Source organism: Onychostruthus taczanowskii, unplaced genomic scaffold (genome assembly GCF_017590055.1).
Source record: "Onychostruthus taczanowskii isolate IOZ18803 unplaced genomic scaffold, ASM1759005v1 scaffold24, whole genome shotgun sequence".
Taxonomy (NCBI): Eukaryota; Metazoa; Chordata; class Aves; order Passeriformes; family Passeridae; genus Onychostruthus; species Onychostruthus taczanowskii.
Window position 1 is genome coordinate 1527619 of NW_024499684.1, and position 18924 is coordinate 1546542.

Below are 18924 nucleotides of genomic sequence, written 5' to 3' on the forward strand. Positions count from 1 at the left end.
GCTCTTCCCATTTTTCCCCCCCTCCTCTCTTTGAGGTTTTTCTGGTGCCTTTCGAGTGAGCTCAACTCCGAGGCTCGCAGCTTCCCTGTGTGCTGCTGTTCCGCGGGAGGAGCCGCGTTCCTGCCTCCTTTTCCTGGGAAACTTCACCATGCGGCTGGTAAGGGGCTGGATTCCAAAGGAAGGGCTCGGGCAGCTCGGGATGGAGCCGTTCCCCCGGGAATCACCGGGGAGGGATGCGGGGTGCCCAGCGGGACGTGGATGTGACACCGCCGGGGATGCGCAGGCACATTCCCTTCAGGAATCTGGGAGCCGGCGGCACTTTTGCCTCGGGAGAAGGAGGCTGGAGCGATCGCCAGGCGATTCCTGGCGTGCTGTAAGTTTATTGAGGGGATTTAAGGCTCGGGAAGGAGGGAATAATCTCCGGGTGATAACAATTCCAAACAGCGCTTGGGAAAGATGCCCGAGGATTCTCGGGGATTCTCAGGGCTCTGCCGAGCCGTGGCCGAGTGTTGTGGCAGGATTTCCCTGCGTTTCACAGCCTTTTTTCTTTTGGCTGTGCAATTACTGGGGGGGAAAAAGGTGGCTGTGCTTCCCGGGGGGAAGAGCCCGCGGCTCTGAGCCTCGGGATTCCGCTGGGATTCAGCTCCAAGCTCTGGAGGAGCCGGCGGATCGATGCAGGGCTCCTGGAGCCAAGAGTTCAGCAGTTTGTCAACACGGAAAAGCTGCCGGCTCGGGGCTGGATCCCGATGAAGTCATCCCGGGAATGCTGCGGGACCAATCCGGGTCTGGCGCTGGGATAACCCTTCGGTGCCGGGTTGATTGTGGGGTTTTGCCGGAATAGTTGTAGCAGGGCTGGCTGGGTTGGGCATCCAGGATCTTCCCAGCACGTTGGAGCAGAGATTCCATCAGGAATCTCTTCCACAGGGTGGTTCCTTCCATCCCGAACTCCATCGCCTCTGTGCTGGGCACAGCCAGCCCACGAGGCTTTTCCAAACCTCATTCCCAGGGCTTGGACATCCCACGGGGCTTTTCCAAACCTCATTCCAAGGCTATCCACTGGGATGTGACAGATGGGAGTGATATAAACACCAGAGGGTGGAAATGCAGCAGGGAGAGGCACTGGGAGGCAAGGCAGGGAGCTGGGGATGGTTCCTCAGGAATTCCAAGGGCAGGGAGCCAACCCTCAGGTGAGGATCCATCCTGCACATCCCATTTCTCAGGGGAGGAGGCTGAACATCTTGGGATTGATGGATCCTCCACAGCTCCGAGCTCCAGAGTGGGTGGCAGGAAATCAGCAAATATTGAATTCTCATTTCTCCCATGCTGGAATTAATCTGAGCTTCTCTGTTTTCCCAGACAACTTGTCAGACACTGGAAACTCATTTGTTAAATTGCACAGGGAAAAAGAGGCTGCGTTAGGAATATCTCACTTACCTGGAGCTGAATTTATTTGGATTCCCTTTGCTGGTTCAAGTTTTTCAGCTTCTCAAAAGGCTGGAGAAGCTCTAGAGGAGTCTTATAAATAAAATAAACCCATAAGAACTTCTCTGAGCTGTAGGTGCTGGATTTACTTCGTGTTCTCTGTGCAGCACTAACCTCTGGAATTGTGTCCAGTACTTTTGTTCCCTGCTTTCCCTGAATATTCCAAGGCACAGACAGAATTGGAGTCCTTTCCCTGCTTTAAATCTCTTAAAACTCAGATTTTCTGTCGTGAGGTTCCTGCAGGTCCCTGCTGTGATACTTTGGGGGTTCCTGGAATCCCAATAAAACCAGGGAGACTCTTGGTGTGCCCAAGGGCTAAAGCCTGGCTAAAATACAGGGAAGAGATCAAATGCCAGGGAATGTTTGTACTTCCAGCAATTTCCCTGGATGCCAAAGAAAACACAGGAATAAATGACAAACTGGTTGGGGTGAGCTCTCTGAAGGGGAAATTTTCCTGTTTCAGGGGCCTGTGGCTCTCAGTGCCCTGATTGCAGCAGGAAAAACACAGCACAGCCAATATTCCATATTTTCTACAGCTGGAAAACCTGATTGCAGCATCCTGGCTTCAGGGGGCAGGAGGGGTGAGGCTCCTGCAGGTGTTGTCCCAGGTTTCTGTGCTGTCCCCTTGGAACAGGGACTGGGACCTGAATTCCAACTCACTCCTCTACAACAGGCTGGATGAGTAAATACAGGGTGTAAATACAGGGAGTAACTACAGAGAGTAAAATACCCAGAGAAAACATGGAAATGTCTCCTGAAACAAAGATCTCAATCCAGGGTTTAGCTGGAGGTTGGGCAGCTCTGCTCATCCCAGGTTTTGAGCAGGACCTTGCTGTGGGGCCATTCCCCTTTGAAGGGTCCAAAGAGTGGTTTTGGGGCAAAACAGAGCTGGGAAAGTATCCACGAGGAAAAGGAATTCTCAGCTCTCCTCTTTCTCTGAAACCTGCAGATTGAACTGGGGAATCCCTCATCTAAAGGGATGTCAGGGGAGTGGAAACAGGAAAACTGTGGGAAAGTGGGAATTGGAGAACCCGTGTGCCACTGAACTGGGCCAGTGAACCCCCTGGAGGATCCAGGCTGAGAGGAGCTCCCATCCCTTAGGAATGATGATTTCCAGGCAGTTCTGTTGGATTTAGGAATACCTTTGAGGCTTTCCCAGCTTCAATAATTCCATGATTATTATAATTCCTGAAGGAAGCTGGATCTGCTCTCCCAGCTGCAGGAATGCTGCCATTACTTTTGTGTGTAAATCCAATTACATCCTCCAGTGTTTTTTTGCATTTCCCTGCTTCATGTTTAATTTATTTGCCCTCAATTTTTACCAAAATTCAGCATTTTCTGTCAGGTTTCACTGACTCCTGGTGTCACCTGCAACTCTTCCCCCTTGCTGCTCCTCTGCTTTTCCCACATAAATAATAAAAGGGATTTTTTGGAGCTTTGGGAAGCTCTTTTCAAGCTGTGCAATTTGGGCTTATTTAATTCCTGAAGGCTGCACATCCACATCCTGATATCCAGGCAGGGAATTCATTTACATGCCATGGATGGCTCAGCCACCTCTCAACTGCTGGCATTTCGTCCCTGCTTTGGAATATTATTTACATTTATTAAAAAGCAGTTGGAGGATGTTCAACTTGGTGCCTTTTAAAACAATGTGGAGTGGCTGCTTTCAGAAAGACACAGAGAGGGTCCTTTACTCATTAATTTCCTGTTAATCCTTTAAATTCCTTCAATTATCAAGTATTTAGGGTGGTCTTTACGTGCTAATAATTGAATGAGAAGCGTGGAGCATTCCATTCTCCAGGTACCTGAAATTCAGGGTGATTTTAGCTCATCTCCTGTCTTGTTTTCCCTCTCCACAAAACAACCCAAGCTTTCATCCCATCCCTTTCCTTCTCTCCCTGAGGAATCCAACGAGGCCAGCAGTGCCTGAAGGGAATTTTCCATCCAGTGACGTGGTTGTGTGGTCATTGATTGGAATCCTGATGGAAAACGTCCTCTTGCAAAGGGAGAGACTCCAAAGGAATCTGGGAATGCTGGTGGGGTTTAGGCTCAGCCTAAATGGGGGGAGGTGTCTGTGCAAACCACTCTCAGGATTGTTTTAGGCCAGCATTTCAGCAGCTGATTTGTGGCAAAGTCCTCGTCCCAAAGTTCTGCTGGAAACAGGATCTGCCTATACCTAGAAATAAACACCCAAATTGGGTATAATTACAATTAAACCAGTGTTCAAACTGCAATATATCCCAGGCAAAACAAGCCTGAATTGTCCATTTACAAGCACAGTTGCTGATGGAAAATGATCCTTATAATTCAGTGTGGGCACAAAGCACAACTGATTTTTAAAGCGATTGTGACTTTGGGCAAACTCATCTTGCATGGAAAGAGGGAAGAGAGGGAATCTCTCCCTTAGTCCAGGAAACAGCAGCACATGGATGCCACTGGAGCAGGGAATTTCATGGATGTTGTGCAAATGAAAAGCTCCTTTCTCCTCGGGTGTAGGATTTGAAGGAAGGATCCTGAGCGTTGTAATTAAAAAGTGGAGCAGAGGCCTGAGGCTGATGGATGTGATCCTCACTGAGGAGCCTCTGGGGTTTTTCCCTGGCAGAAAGTTGATGGGAATTCACCACCAGGACAGAGCAAACACATCCACACTGGGCTGGGGGAATATTCCAAGGCAAATTTTAATTGAAAATATGGCCTTGAGTGTGTGGAATTTCATGGGCACTCCATGAGGGGATGGAGGTGTTCCCTGCCTGGGGATGAAGTGGCCTCAGCCTTGTGGGGCCTGTCACAACCCCACAAACAATGGAATTAAGAAATTAAGGAATTTAGCATCTGACATTTCTAAACACAAATTCTGACAGTGGAAATGGGGTCAGGGAGCCCAAACTCAGGACTCGGAGTGGCAGAATTAATGCTCCTCTAACGCAGAGAGAAGGCACTTGGTGCAGAAATGAAAATGCATTAATTGAGACATAAGACACACAAATGTTTGGAGACATTGGCTTGCTCGGGGTGCTAACAGACCAAAACAGCACTTTTTGGGTTTATTGCTGTTTTCAGCATCCCAGATGGCTGCAGACTGTGGGGTTTGGGCCCATTGTGTCTGTCCCGTGCCAAATGGACAGAGGGATGTTCAGTCCTGGCCAGCCCCAGAGCCGTGCCCGTGCCAAGGCTGGGAATGGCTCCACTGTGCCACCACACTGATGGGAGCAAGGCAGGCTCTGGGCAATATGTGTGTTTTACTGGGATTATTTTGGGATTCAGGCTTCTGTTGTGGGGCTCTCTGGAAGAGGGATCCGTTTGTGTTCCCTGTTTGCCAGCACATTTCTGCTCCGAGTGCTTCCATCTCTCAGCTGTTCCTGGGTGTATTTTGGGACAGACACTTCTGTTTGGTGTAAACCAGAGCCTCTGGAAGGTGAATAATTCATTTTTGTTGGGAGGGGTTGCATCCCAAGTGACCTCTCACGTTTGGGATCCCAAAGAGGTGATTCCAGCTCTCAGCCCAGCTTCTGGGGACTGGAAAGTCAGGAACGAGATTCACTGACCATGGATTTTTCTCAGCCTTCCTGGAACAGCACCAAAGTTGTGTTTGTCCTTGTGGGAAAATCCAATTTTGTCACCAGGAGCTCTCCTTGACCTTTTCACTCCAGAGCAGCCGCTGAGCTCCTGGAGTTCACTGGAATGCTGCTGTTTGGAGCACATTTCCATGAGGAAATATTTCTGATTTCAGCTCTTCCCCATGCCATGGCTGAACCAGGGTTTTCCAGAGTCACCTGCAATTCCTGGGCACTGCCCAGCCCTGGCTGTGAGGAGCTGGAAATCAAAGCCTGAGCTGTGTTGTGTTATAATTTATGCCAGGAAGCAGATTTAAATTATGCAAATTGCTGTCTGCACCGAAGCTGCCATCTGGAAAAAGTTCTGCATGCAAAAATCTGTCGGGGCAAGGCAAGGGACAAGGGATCATTGGGAAGGGAGAGCTGGTGGAATAAAAACAAGCTGCTCCTGGAAAATTGATTCCCCTGCTCCAGTCCTGTGGCAAAGCTGCTGTTCTGCAGGAGCCAGATTAATATAGTAGGGGTAAAATAATTATTCAAAGCTGCTTTGGAGCTGGAAGAATTCCTTCTTATCCAGGAGGGATAAAATGCAGGTTAGGAGGGAAAGAGGAGCCCAAGGGCAGGGTGGCACATCCAGAGCTGGAGGTGGGCAGGGATCAGCAGGGAAAGGGTGAGGCTGAGAGAAGAGACGTGACCTGGAAATTCTGGGGCACAGGATGAGTCCTGGAGCCATCCAACATGGAATATTTCTGTCATAAATGGGAATTGGAGAGGTTAAAGGATGCAGGATTTGCTGCCTCTCCAGTGTTGGAAATCAGGGGAAGGTTCTGAGGTGCTGGGCACTGCCCAGGGAATGGGCACATGCCCAAAGCTGCCCGAGCTCCAGGAGTGTTGGGACAGCACTGCCAGGGATGCCCAGGGTGGGACTGTGGGGAGTCTGTGCAGGGCTGGGGCTGGGCTGGGTGATCCTGGTGGTCCCTTCCAGCTGAGGATATTCCAGGATTCTTTATTTTCCATCAGAGCAGACTTGTGTGACTCCTCTCTCAAAGCCAGAAATCCCGTGGCAGGAGGAATGTGCACCTTGGAGTTACATCACCTCCTGGGGTGAATTTTTGGGGCAATCCTCCCCTTTACGAGCAGGAATTTCCTTGTTCCCCTAGGATGTCCTCAGGTAAAACTCTGCAGAGCCCTCTCCAGAAATCAGTGTTGGTGGGGTCAAGGGCTTGTGGAGCTCCCTGGAAGGGCAGAGTGGGTTCTCCACACCCCCCAAATCTAAAACCTCTCCACGTGTCCCCTTTTTGTGCCCTCAGCCTGGGGGAGCAGCAGCGGCACCGTGTCCTTTGTCACAGAGCAGCACGGGGTGCCTGTGGTGACATCCCGTGAAGCAGAGCAGTAATTACAGAAAGCTTTGTCAGATTTTATTCTCTGCTCCTGCAAAGGATCCTGAGCACGAGGCCAGGCTGTGGAGAGACCCCTCGCTGCCTGCACTCCCATTAACTCCATAGGCACGGCGTTAATTTGGGAAAATAACAGTTGGGGGCTGTCAGGGATGCTCCATAAAAACTCTGCCAGCTCCTGCTGCAATGCAGACAGAAAACAAATGGTTCCCATTTCAACTTGGCACGCTGTAACCCCACTGAGCTGACTTCCCAGGATAAACTATTGCTGTGGAATTGTATTCCCACAAGCAGCACGAGATCCTATTTAAAAATCATCACACAACCCTGTGTATTCCTAATTATTTGTGTGATGGAGGAAGAAACACTTCAGTGCTGGTTTATTCTTGCTCACCATCCTCATAACTAAGCTGGGAGTGCTTTTCCTCTTTCCACGGAGCTGTAGATGGGATATTGGGAAGGAATTCCTCCCTGTGAGGATGGGGAGGGGCTGGGCTGGAATTCCCAGAGCAGCTGTGGCTGCCCTGGATCCCTGGGAGTGTCCAAAGCCAGGCTGGACAGGGCTTGGAGCAGCCTGGGACAGTGGGAGGTGTCCCAGGTGGAATTGGATGGGCTTTAAGATCCCTCCCCAACCCAACCATCCTGGGATTCTCCAGCAGGAGAGTTTGGCTCTCAGGAATTCCTCGGATTGGGATGGTACAGCTCTGCAGTCCTGGTGCTGTGGTGTTTTGTGTTGGCCATAAAAATGGATTTTCCAAAAAGGAAGTGGTCACTGAACCAGGGACCCAGTTGATACTCCTGGGCTTAATCCCTAAATTTAGGGCTTGTGTTTTATGGTGGATATTTTACATGGCATGGAGAGCTCTGTGCCTCAAATTCCCCCATGCCAGCTCCGTGTCTCACCGGAGAGCCCAGCACAGGGATGGGAGGGATGGAATTCCTTCCTGTGACAGGAACACCACAAACACCCCAGCAGCCAAAGCATCCCTGCAGCATTTCCAGCACTGAGCTTTGCCTGGCTCCCACAGATCACAAAGCACCAGCCAGCTGCCCTTTCCTCCCACAGCCAGAGCTGATCTCCCTGGAAAGCCTTTCCTGTGGGAGCCTCCTGTGATCTGACCTTTAGCAGCTCCAGCAATCCCTGACAAAGGCAGCAGCAGAACACCCAGCACCAACATTTGGATTTGTTTAAAGCCAGATTGTGACAGATCCCTCCGGCGAATGCTGCAGCTGCCAGAGGTCCAAGCACAGCATTAAAGCAGCATCTCCAACGTAACATTTCCAGAACATTCCCTTCCAGCTTCCCCCTCACCCCTCCACACACCCAGGATCCACAAGGATGGACTCCTCGTGCCCATTTGACCTTTTCTGCTGCTTTTCAGTTGATAAAGTTCACTCCTGCGACCCCGGTGCAGCTTGGCAGTGGTTGTGTGTTGTTTCTGTGGTGTTCCTGACATTCCTGTAGCATTAAACCTGGCAAAAATGGGCTGTTTCACTCTCAGGCTCGGCTGTGAAAGGTCTTTGGTGTCACTGTGAACTTTGAGAATTAAAGGTGTTCTAAAAGCAGCTGGAAAAGAAGAGATTTAATCAGTGAGATGCTGCCATGGGGCAGCCCAAGGGCTCTGCCTTGCTTTTGGATGCCAGAGAAGTTCAAAGCTCTGGTGGACTGAGTTTCTGTCCTTTCTGTCCCTTGGGTGGAGGCAGGATGGAGACATTTCAAAGGAAGGGTCTTGTCATTACTCTGTCTGACATTTGAATTCAGTTTTGATTTTGGAAACCCAGAGCAGAGGCTCCTTCCTGGCAGACACTGCAGGGAGAGCAGGCAGTGAGGGAGGAGGGGGTTTGTCACTTTTGGGGGTTCTTTTTATTCTCAACAATTATGCAGCATTTTGGTTTAGTTTGGAGGAAGGTCCTGGAAGGGCAACAAAGCTGATGTAATTCCACCCCCTCCCCGTGGCCAGGGCCTCCTTTCATTATCCCAGGTTTTGTTTGTGAATGCTGGGATTTCATTTGGTTTTTGATCTGATCTTGTGATGTCTGGGAGCTGAGACCTTTAATTTCCTGTCCTGGTGGATCTGTCTCTGAAATCCTCCTAGGGATGTGTGTTTGCAGGAAACTGGGACTGGGAAAAATGTAAAAATGCACCAAAAACCTCAGCCAGGGAGGGCAGAATTAACAACCCAATCAAGCCAAGATTCTTTAATTCAGTTCATTAAAAGCTGACCCCACCTGACTGAATGAACTGAGGATGCTGCAGGTCCTGGGGTCACCTTCACATTTCCCAGCACAGAAATCCAGTGCAGCAGGACCAGCTGCTGCAGAAAACCTGGATTTTGGCTCTGTGATTGAAGAATTGAACTTCCCTGGAAATTATTTGCTCTCAGGCACCAGGAGCAGTTTTATCTCTCAGGAACTTGTTAAAAAGATTGAAATAGGTATAGTTTGGTCACAATGGGGACTCCCACAAAGCCAGGTGGGGTTTTAATCATTATTTTATTATTATTTTATACATATTTATATAAATGAGTGGCAGGTTTCATTTGGAGAGTATTTCAGAAAAATCAGAGTTGAGCCTGGGAGTTGTGTGGCTGCCTGGGAAGAAAAGCTGGGAGGAATCAAAGCTTTTCCAGCTTTTCAGGATGGAGCAGCCACTGAAATCTGACAGAAGAAAAATTGGATGAGGTGTTGAACGAGTTCTGGCAGCTCCTGTGAGCTGAGGAGCAGGATTAGGGAGAGCTGGAGATTTGGGAAGCTAAGCTCAGTTTTAGTCTGGCTCCAGCATTTGTGATTAACTTCTCCTGCCTGTGGCTCTTCAGGGCAGCGAGGCTGCAAAATCCAAAGCAGATTGCTCCAGAGACAATTCCATTTCCACTGCCCATTAAATATCAGGGTATTTCTTTATTAGAATGAGCTTGATGGGAATGTTGGGTGTTTGTAGCTGAGCTCAGGGAGATTAATTAATGAGATCCCCATTAATGCCATGGCTGGGGTGATATCTGGAAATAAAGCCCCACCTGCCTATTTTTTTTACAAAGTGTTGTGGAAAAATATCCAAAAGTTTCTCTGGAATTCAGAAATCCAGCTCTGCCCCAACATCTCAGCCCTGGAGTCACATTCCCATGGATTTTCCACAGAAGTAGCCACAGCAATGCTAATTTGGGAGTTGTCTGGGGAGCAAACTTGGAGTGCCAGAGCAAGACTAAACCCCCTCTGTGTTTCCTCTAATAAAAGGGAAGAACACTAAATAATTAACGTCAACAAATGAAAACTAATTTACCAATTTTTAATTTTTCCCCCATTGCATGATCCCTGTTAATGAATAATTTACCAGCCAGAGATGAAAATAAAATGAAAGGATTTCTCTGGGGTCTGCTGTGTTCTCTGAACATCCAGCCTGTTTAGATATCCATATATATTTTTCTTTTAAAGGGCAAAAAATAACCCCAGAGAAAACAGCTTTCAGCAGGAACCAGGCAGGAATAAAAAGAGCTGCAGCCTCCAGAGGTTTTCCCATTTCCTTCCCGACCTGAGATCATTTGTCTGAGGCTGTTTGTGAATTATTCATACCCAGTGGAGCTCTTTGCTTTCCCAGATTGAATGTGACCAGTTTCCATCTCAGGGCTTCCCGTGCTGCTTTTTTTGTTTGCATTTCAGGTTTTCCTGGGATGCCCTTTATCCCAAGGCCCTGCTGGATGCTGGGGGACTCTGTCAGTCAAACTCCCAGAACCTGCTCTGTGCTCAACGCCCAGTGCTTCCCACGGCACATGAGGGAATGGGAATGGGATGGGAATTTCCTGTGGGAATGGGAATGGGATAACTGGGAAACCCTGGGAATGATGCCCTGCTTCTGCTTTGGTTTTGGAGTGGGGCCTCCAAGGGAAAAGTGTTTGTTATTTTAGCTCTGGGTTGATTTTAAGGGTCCTGTGCATCCCAATCCCTGTGTCAGATTTGCAGGAGCATCCCAGTCTGTGGAAGTGTGGCAGCTGATGGAATGAGATGGGGTTTAAGATCCCAGTTCAAAACCCTTCTGATTCAGCTGCCACTCAAAACCTGCTTAGGTTTGGGTGTGTTAGATAGGAGTGGGAAAACAGACCCAGGACTGGGGAAACAGATCCAGGACTGAGGAAACAGATCCAGGACTGGGGAAACAGATCCAGGATTGAGGAAAAAGATCCAGGATTGAGGAAAAATATCCAGGATTGGGATGATCTTCAGTGTGTGCTCCAAGGCTTCCTTGGAGTTCCATGCTCCACCAGCCTCCAGCATAAGCAGCATCTCTATATCCCATGGACACTGGAGACAGCCTCATGCCATGGAATTCCAGACTGGTTTGGTGGGAAGGAGCAGGAGGAGAGACAAGTTCCACCTGCAGTTGGGTTTCCTTGGCTTTTCCTGCTGCTGGGCACCAGAGGCACAACTTGAGGAGGAGCACTTGTGGCTCGTTGCTGTCGCTGTTCCCTGACCCTGCTCAGGTTTGGGAGGAGCCATCCCCAGTATTGGTGTGAAGCCATCCTGATGTTTGAAAGGAGCCATCCCAATGTTTGTGAGGAACCATTCCAGTGTTCCTGAGGAGCCATCCCAATGTTTGTTCCTGAGGAGCCATCTGGTGTTCCTGAGAAGCCATCCGATGTTTGTTCCTGAGGGGCCATCTCGATGTTCCTGAGGAGCCATCCTGGTGTTCCTCAGGAGCCATCCTGATGTTTGTTCCTGAGGAGCCATCCTGGTGTTCCTCAGGAGCCATCTGGTGTTCCTGAGGAGCCATCCAGTGTTTCCCTGCTCCAGGTGAAGAGCGGTGGTGCTGCACATGGGATGTGGTTGCCGAGCAACCTCTGGAATTAAAACCATCTTCAGAGCCCCTGGTGCATCTGAGAGCGGAGATGTCCCTGCTCAGCAGCTCTGGAGCACCCTTTCCATGGAGAAATTCCTGCTGATGTCCACCCTGGGGCTCCCCTGGCCCAGCCTGAGGCCTTTCCCCCTCCTCCTGTCCCGGTTCCCCGGTCGCAGATCCCAATCCCAACCTGGCTGTCCCCTCCTGTCAGGGAGTTGTGCAGAGCCACTCCTCAGATTTCCTCCTAAAACCCCTGGAAGAAAATACTGTAGAAATAATATTTTTTCATAAATGGGATTGTTACTTTTTACAGGAACCTTCTGATTCCCAAACTAGTTCATCCCTCTTTTGTGAGGATTACAGACATTCCTCCACACTGAAAAGTTGAAAATTGGATTAATAGATTTTCTTTCAGTTTTCAAACATTCCTCTGTTGTTGTCACTAAAATTAAGAGGCTCAGGAGCTATAAAAAGCTTTTTTTTTCCCCCCCCTGCTTTTTCTGGGGAAAACCCCTCCCCTGGGAATTCAGAAATGGATCTGTCATGTGAGATTTCCCCCTGCCTTCCCCTCCCTGCTGTGCTGCAGTTCACCCTGCCTGTGTTCCAATCTCCTCGTATTCCTCTCCCAAATAATCCAGACTCAAGTGTGTCATGCAATTAAAGCAATAAAAAATGGAAAAATATAAAATTAACAAACCCCAGGATGCTGGGTATGCTCAGGCTGAAAAATAATTAACGGATAGATGGAATGAGCACGTTAAGGACTATGAAAAGACACTTCAGGTTGCTCTGAGTGAGTGTGCTCCTCAAGCTTTCCTGGATTTTTTTTCCCTCAGTGTCTGCCTGGAGCTGCCCAATCCCTGTCCACATCTGTATGCAGCTGGAGGAGGGAAAAGAAAAGCCCAGGAATTTTCACAGTATTCTTGTTTTATCCGGGCTCAGAGAAGCCCCGTAACTCATCCTGGGTTCCAGCAGGAATGTGGATCCATTCCAAAGGAACTCCCTGGAGCTGGGTCACTCTGGGCAGGATGTGGAGCTGAGGGTGGCACCATCCTGGCTGTCCCTGTCCCCCCCTGTGCCTCTGCAGCATCCCACCCCTTTTCCATGGGATCAGCACCACGGGCAGCTCCATAAATCCCGCCGCGAGGAGCACGGATCGATACTCCACGGTTAATGATGCCCGACTGAAATTAGGATCGATTTCCTGTCTCCTCCTCTTCCCAATTATGCAAACTCGGCTGTGCCCCCTCCAGAGCTGCCTTTTATCCCGGCTTTTAGAGGCACTGCCCAGTGATGTTTCATTCGGAATAGTCAAAAACATCACAACCAATTCTGCCTCTTGCTTTTTTTGTTCTCTGCTCAGTCTTCACCCCAGGGTTAATGGAAAATGATGTCAAACACCAGGAGTGATTTATGGAAGTCAGGCAGCTTTTGGCACCCTGAGCTATGGATAAAGTCAACTGCAAATTGTTTTCACATTCTAAATTACTGTACCCAGCTCTGGAGGAGGCTGGAAAAACTGCCGGAGGGAAAATGTGGGAGAAGGAAAGGTTGTGTGGTTATCTCTGAACTGAGCTGTGCCTCAGAAGAATTCCATTTTTTTAAAGCCAAACCTCTGTGCTGAACATCAGGGATGGATTTTTCCCAGGAATTACCATGGATGTGGGGATTCCCAGCTCCACATCTGCCACATTAAACTGCTGGAACAGGAAGTGGTGCAGGCTGGAAATCTCTTCATTAAGAGCCTGAATAGGTTTTGATGGCAGAACAAAGATTCCCAGGAGCACCTCTGGAATCAAAGATACCCAAGAAGAGAAAGAAAACTTTCCTCTTTTACTCTGTGTCTTATTTTTGTAGCTCTGATATTTCCTTTCAAACTTGTGCTGGATTATCAATAAAATATTGTTTTCTTTGTCATTGTTATGGATTTTTAAGTTTAAAATCTTGTAGGAGGAACCTGAGGGATTGTTTTTGTTTTGGCGTTGATTCAAAACTTGCTTTGTCTTGAGGCTAAGAGGAAATGTCCAAGTGCTTCTCATAAAAATATTTTTTTCTCTCTCTCCTTGCAGGAAGAACTCAGGAGGCTCCAGCACACCCTGGAACAGGTCAATGATGGCAAAGACTCGCTCCAAAGGTAAATGTGCCTTTTCCAAAATACCTCACCCATGAGAAAGTGAAATGGATTTTCCAAGGTGTGAACCCTTTGCTGAGGGATCCTCTTTGTCACAGACATCCCAAATTTTGCCTTTTTCCCATAAACAATTCCTATTTTTAGTTACAAGAGGACAATTTCTGACAAAGATATCATTGAGTGCCCAGTAAAGTCTCAAAATAACTCCAGAGGTTGGGGTCTGATCTCCCAAATTTCCTGCCAAGAGCTGCATTCAATCCATGCTGCTGCTCCATCCAGGGCAGTGATCCCAGATGCTGGATTTGGATATTCCAGCATTTTCAGATTGCTTTCTTCGAGCCATCACTTCCCAGCAGCAACTCCTTGGCCATCATTTATTACAAAGAATTTATTCCTCACCCCCCACGTGGCTTTTGCTGCTGTAACTCATTTGCTGCCAGCATTCCCATTGTTCCTTTCCATTTCCCTCTCCAGCTTTTCCAGCATGGCCATGGGGATGGGAGTTAATTTAGCAGGGATATCTGTTAGATTTGACAGGGTTTTTTTGGTTTTTTGTTTTGTTTTGTTTTGTTTTGTTTTTAATTTACAGCAGCTCTTTTGCTGGTTGTGCCTGTCCCTGGAGCTGTGGCAGCTGGGAGATTTAAAACAGGGATTCAGGCAGGTTCCCACTGGAAAACTGGATCCAAATTCCCATTTTTTTGTTGGGAGCTGGACACAGAGGTCCAGATAAATTCCTCCAAAGATAGCAACACCTTCTGATCAGCAGCTCTTGTTTGTTCTTGTCCAGATTAGGGAATTCATTCACAGGGTTGCAGGAATGTCAGGCTGGAACACGTTTAACTAATTTCCTTTTCTTCCCCGTAGCCATCAGCTCACCATGGATGAAGAAAATAATATCCAGGAATATCCTATCAATCTCCAGCCCTTGGAATCCAAAGTGAAAATGTGAGTAAGGAAAAGTGTTGGGTCTGCCTTGGAATGCATCTGGGGATGTCCAATTCCTGAGCTGCAGGATCCGCACTGGATCCATCCTGGCTTTCTGTGTAGCTGGATAAAAGATCTTCCAATTAGCAAATTAATTAAGTTCTCTATGTGTAAGAATATGGAGCTGGGAAAGTTGGGGTTGTTCAGCCTGGAAAAAAGAGAAGGCTCTGAGGTGACCAAATTGTGGCGTTGCAGTGCCTGAAGGGGCTCCAGGAGAGCTGGAGAGGGACTGGGGACAAGGATGGAGGGACAGGACACAGGGAATGGCTCCCACTGCCAGAGGGCAGGCATGGATGGGAGACTGGGAATTGGGAATTCCTGCCTGGGAGGGTGGGGAGGCCCTGGGATGGAATTCCAGAGCAGCTGTGGCTGTCCCTGGATCCCTGGAAGTCCCCAAGGCCAGGCTGGATGGGACTTGGAGCAGCAGGGAAGGTGTGCCTGGCAGGGGTGGGATGGGACTGCAGGATCCGCACTGGATCCATCCTGGCTTTCTGTGTAGCTGGATAAAAGATCTTCAAATTAATTAAGCAAATTAATTAAGCAAATTAATTAAGTTCTCTATGTGTAAGAATACGGAGCTGGGAAAGTTGGGGTTGTTCAGCCTGGAAAAAAGAGAAGGCTCTGAGGTGACCAAATTGTGGCGTTGCAGTGCCTGAAGGGGCTCCAGGAGAGCTGGAGAGGGACTGGGGACAAGGATGGAGGGACAGGACACAGGGAATGGCTCCCACTGCCAGAGGGCAGGCATGGATGGGAGACTGGGAATTGGGAATTCCTGCCTGGGAGGGTGGGGAGGCCCTGGGATGGAATTCCAGAGCAGCTGTGGCTGTCCCTGGATCCCTGGAAGTCCCCAAGGCCAGGCTGGATGGGACTTGGAGCAGCAGGGAAGGTGTGCCTGGCAGGGGTGGGATGGGATTTCCATTTCCTTCCCACCCAAACCATCCTGGGCTGGATCACAGAATCCCACAGATTCCCTTTGAACCCACTTTCAAATGTTAAACATCAGTGTTGCACTCATTTTGTCATTTCCTCTGCGTAACTCAAGAATATTTGGGAATCTGCTGGATTTTTCCCTGTGTGCAGAGAAGCCAGAGGAGGGAAGGCAGCACGGAGCCTTTTCCGTGCCGGTTTTCCCATCCAACATCAGTTTCCCGGGAATTTCCCGGCGGGAGCAGCCCTGGAAGTGCAGCATTCCTGCTCCAGGGTGCTCGGGTCAGTTTCCCGGGAATTTCCTGGCAGGAGCAGCCGATTTTCCCATCCAACATCAGTTTCCTGGGAATTTCCTGGCGGGAGCAGCCCTGGAAGTGCAGCATTCCTGCTCCAGGGTGCTCGGGAGAAGCGGGATTTCCTCGGGCTCGGCCACGGCCCACGCTGACACCCAGCACAGCCCGGGGCTCCGGAATGAGCTCCGACCTCCCCAACGCCACCGAATCATGGAGTCGTGGAATGGTCTGGGTTGGAAGGGACCTTCAAGGACCTTTCAGGCCTGAGCAGGGATGGCTTCAAGTAGGGCAGCTTTGTCAGCCTGATTTGGGGTGTTTTTAAGGGTGGGAAATCTCTCCCCCACCACCCTAATGGGAAAAAAGTCCTTCCTCATATCCTAAATCAATCCTCTCTTCAAATTACAATTTTTGCTGTACATTACATGATACCGAGTTTCCCCTGGCGTCAGTTATTCTAGAAGTCTTGATTTTGAATAATTAAACTTCCCCACATATTTATCTGAGTCCAGGATTCCTTTTGGAGCTTCTCCCAGCATGGATCCTCCAGCCCTGACACAGAAATTGCCTCCGTCCAGAAAACACCGCCTCACTTACAGCCCATTCAGATATTAATGCATATTAAAATATTAAAAGGACGTGAAGTTTCAAATTAAAGCCAGTGTCTTCTAAGCTTTTAGTCATGCAAATAAAAACCAGATAAAATAATCCATTTTCAGGGAGCTTTCTAGGAGAGTAATTATGACTTAAGCTCAGTCTATTCTCTAGCTTTAAAATAGAAATACATGTAAATATAAATATGTAAATATAAATATGTAAATACTCATCACAGTGAATAAACCCTCAATTGCTTAAAAATCCTACCAGGAGTTAATCCTGCAGAGAAGTTGTGGATGCTGGAATTGTTCCAGGTCAGGTTGGACAGGGTTTGGAGCAGCTTGGGATAGTGGAAATTGTCCCTGCCCATGGCAGAGGATGGAATGAGATGACATTTTCCACCTTAAACCATTCTAGGATTCCATAATTCCATGATACTGCTCTAGCTCTCAAATTCCACTTGTATCTGAATTGTAATCTGAAACGTGGTATAAAAAAAGGATGTAGATGGTTGTTAATTCTTTAAATGGAAAAATGGATGTTTTTATTTTGATTGTGGAATGTAGGATAAATTCTGAGTTCTGGATGGCCTGAACTGAAATCACTTCCATGGGTTTTGGGATTGGGTGGGACTCCGAGGAACGTGGTAAGAGTTTAAGGTCCTTTCCAACCCAAACCACTCCAGAATCCCCTGATTCTCTTTCAAAAATATCCTAAATTACCCCAGTGGTGCCTTACACAAACCCTGCAGAGGCAGTTCCACGGGATCCTTACCCAGACAGGAAAACAGAACACAGGAACCCCCAACCCCAAAGTTTCGAGCCAGGGATCTGGACTGAAATCCTTTGTTCCCTCAGCATCCAGCGAGCATGGCGTGAGCACCTGCAGCGCCAGGACCTGTCCCCATCCCCGGAGCTACGGGACAAGGGCAGCCCGTCCCCGACGTCCCCGACGTCCCCAAGGTCCCCAATGTCCCCAAGGTCGCCAGCCTCGGGCAAGATGAGCAGGTCTGTCAGCATGAACACCTTCTCCGACAGCAGCACCCCCGTGAGTCCGGCTGGAATTCCTCCTTTTGCCTTTGCTGCCCTCCTTTCTGGGGTTTGGGATAAGTGAAAGCTCAGTTGTGGGTTGGTAATGGGTTAAAAAGGGGATTTTAGGTGTCTCAAATGACCTCCAGGCAGAGATTCCTCTTGTAGGCTCATCAGGATGTGTGACTGTGGGTATCAGACATGGAATTCAGCAGATTTTGAGATGTTCTTGCTGATAAAAAGGGGTTTCCAAGTGGTCTTGTGTCCTGTGTGTTTAGGATATTGTGTTCCCAAAAAAACTTCAAATTGTGGTGCTTTTCATGAAAAGAAAGGTGGTTTCTTGGTTGATTTTTGGTTTTGTTTTGTTGGTTGATTTTTGTCAAAAAAGAGACTAAAAGAGTCTAAAGGAGGCTAAAAGGGACTTTGAGAAGTTGATTTAGGAGATCAGCATTAAATTTGATTTTGGAATAAATATTCTGCCTTGACCAGTGGCTGGAGGCTGCATTTCTCTTTTTAAGTTGACCCTAAATAAACCCCAAATATAGATCCCATTTTTGGAATACAAACAGCTCTGTGATTGCCTCTGAATTGGGATTTTTAGGACAATAATTAAACAAATACAGAGCCTGGAGATGTTGCCTTCAGCCTTGTGACAGAAAACAAGACTTGAGGGAATTGCAGACTGGAGCACATGGAATAATTCAGGAATTCCAGGAGCAGCGATTGCCCTGGTGTGTGGTGCAGGAAGTGTCTCCCTGCTCCTGAGGAGGGAATAGCTTGGTTGGATCCTCACTGCCAGTGGCTGTTGTCGCTCCCAGGACAGCTTTTGGTGGCTTCTGGACCCCTACAAAAATCTGGGAATCATTGTTAGTGGTGTTCTTCAAGCTGAATAAATTTAATTCTGCCTTGAGTTGCAAAGTTGGAGCGATTTTAATCTTGTGAAGCCCAAGGCACGGATCAAACAGAGCTTTTCCACACTAAAAACTCTGATCTTGGAATTCTGAGGCTAATTTGACTCTTTCCAGTGTCAATCCAAGTGTTGATTCAGGCCCAAAGTGAAGCTGTTTCCAGCAGGTTTATTTTGGGACACGGTGCTTGACAGAATTTAATCAAATATTCCTGAGGGCACTGCTTTATTTTCAGTTGGTAGCCGGAGAGGAGGAGGACAAGGTGGGCTGGGTTATTGGGTTAGACACTGACATTTCATGGATTAAAGGGGTTTGGTTCCTTTAATTAGAGGAATAAATGAGGATATAAATGTTTATCTGCCACTGGAATCTGCCTCCACCAGAGGTCCCTCGTACCCTGCGCAGGGACTCTGCTGTGTGCTCCAGAGTTTCTCCAGCACTGATCTCGTTTGGAAAATGACACTTTGGGGTGTTTGGGAGTTCAGGAAGGGCAGCTGGGAGTTCTGTATTTGTGGGGAGAAAGTGATGGCTCCATCTCTGAGCATTTGTGGGGTACAACACGGGGTTCCCCCGGGCCTTCCCCATGGAGAGAGCTGATGGAACGGGTGCAGAGTCAGAGCTTGAGGGATGAGATGGGAAATGGAGAATTCTTGTTTGGCTGCTGCTTTGTATCAAAGAAAAGTTCGTGTGTGTATAATACAAACAGCTTTTTAACTGTTGGAAATGATCTGTTATTGATCACTTGTCAGAGCTTGAGGGATAAGATGGGAAATGGAGAATTCTTGCTTGGCTGCTGCT

The 18924-nt window shown here is 48.4% G+C and overlaps 1 protein-coding gene across 1 annotated transcript; it reads left to right on the forward strand.

Annotated features, from left to right (window-relative positions):
• The first annotated feature begins 148 nt into the window (after positions 1-148).
• On the forward strand, positions 149-17404 carry IQCJ (IQ motif containing J). The gene is made up of 5 exons (XM_041406071.1): positions 149-157; positions 13331-13395; positions 14257-14337; positions 17048-17237; positions 17387-17404. Exons 1-5 carry the CDS (start codon positions 149-151, stop codon positions 17402-17404), a joined length of 363 nt encoding a protein of 120 aa, XP_041262005.1.
• Positions 17405-18924: the final 1520 nt, after the last annotated feature.

What these genes read in the sequence shown, in the direction of transcription:
- IQCJ (XM_041406071.1), top strand. An exon ending in GGCAAAGACTCGCTCCAAAG is followed by an intron (nt 13,396 to 14,256) that starts GTAAATGTGCCT and finishes TCTTCCCCGTAG; the next exon opens with CCATCAGCTCACCATGGATG. An exon ending in TTGGAATCCAAAGTGAAAAT is followed by an intron (nt 14,338 to 17,047) that starts GTGAGTAAGGAA and finishes TTGTTCCCTCAG; the next exon opens with CATCCAGCGAGCATGGCGTG.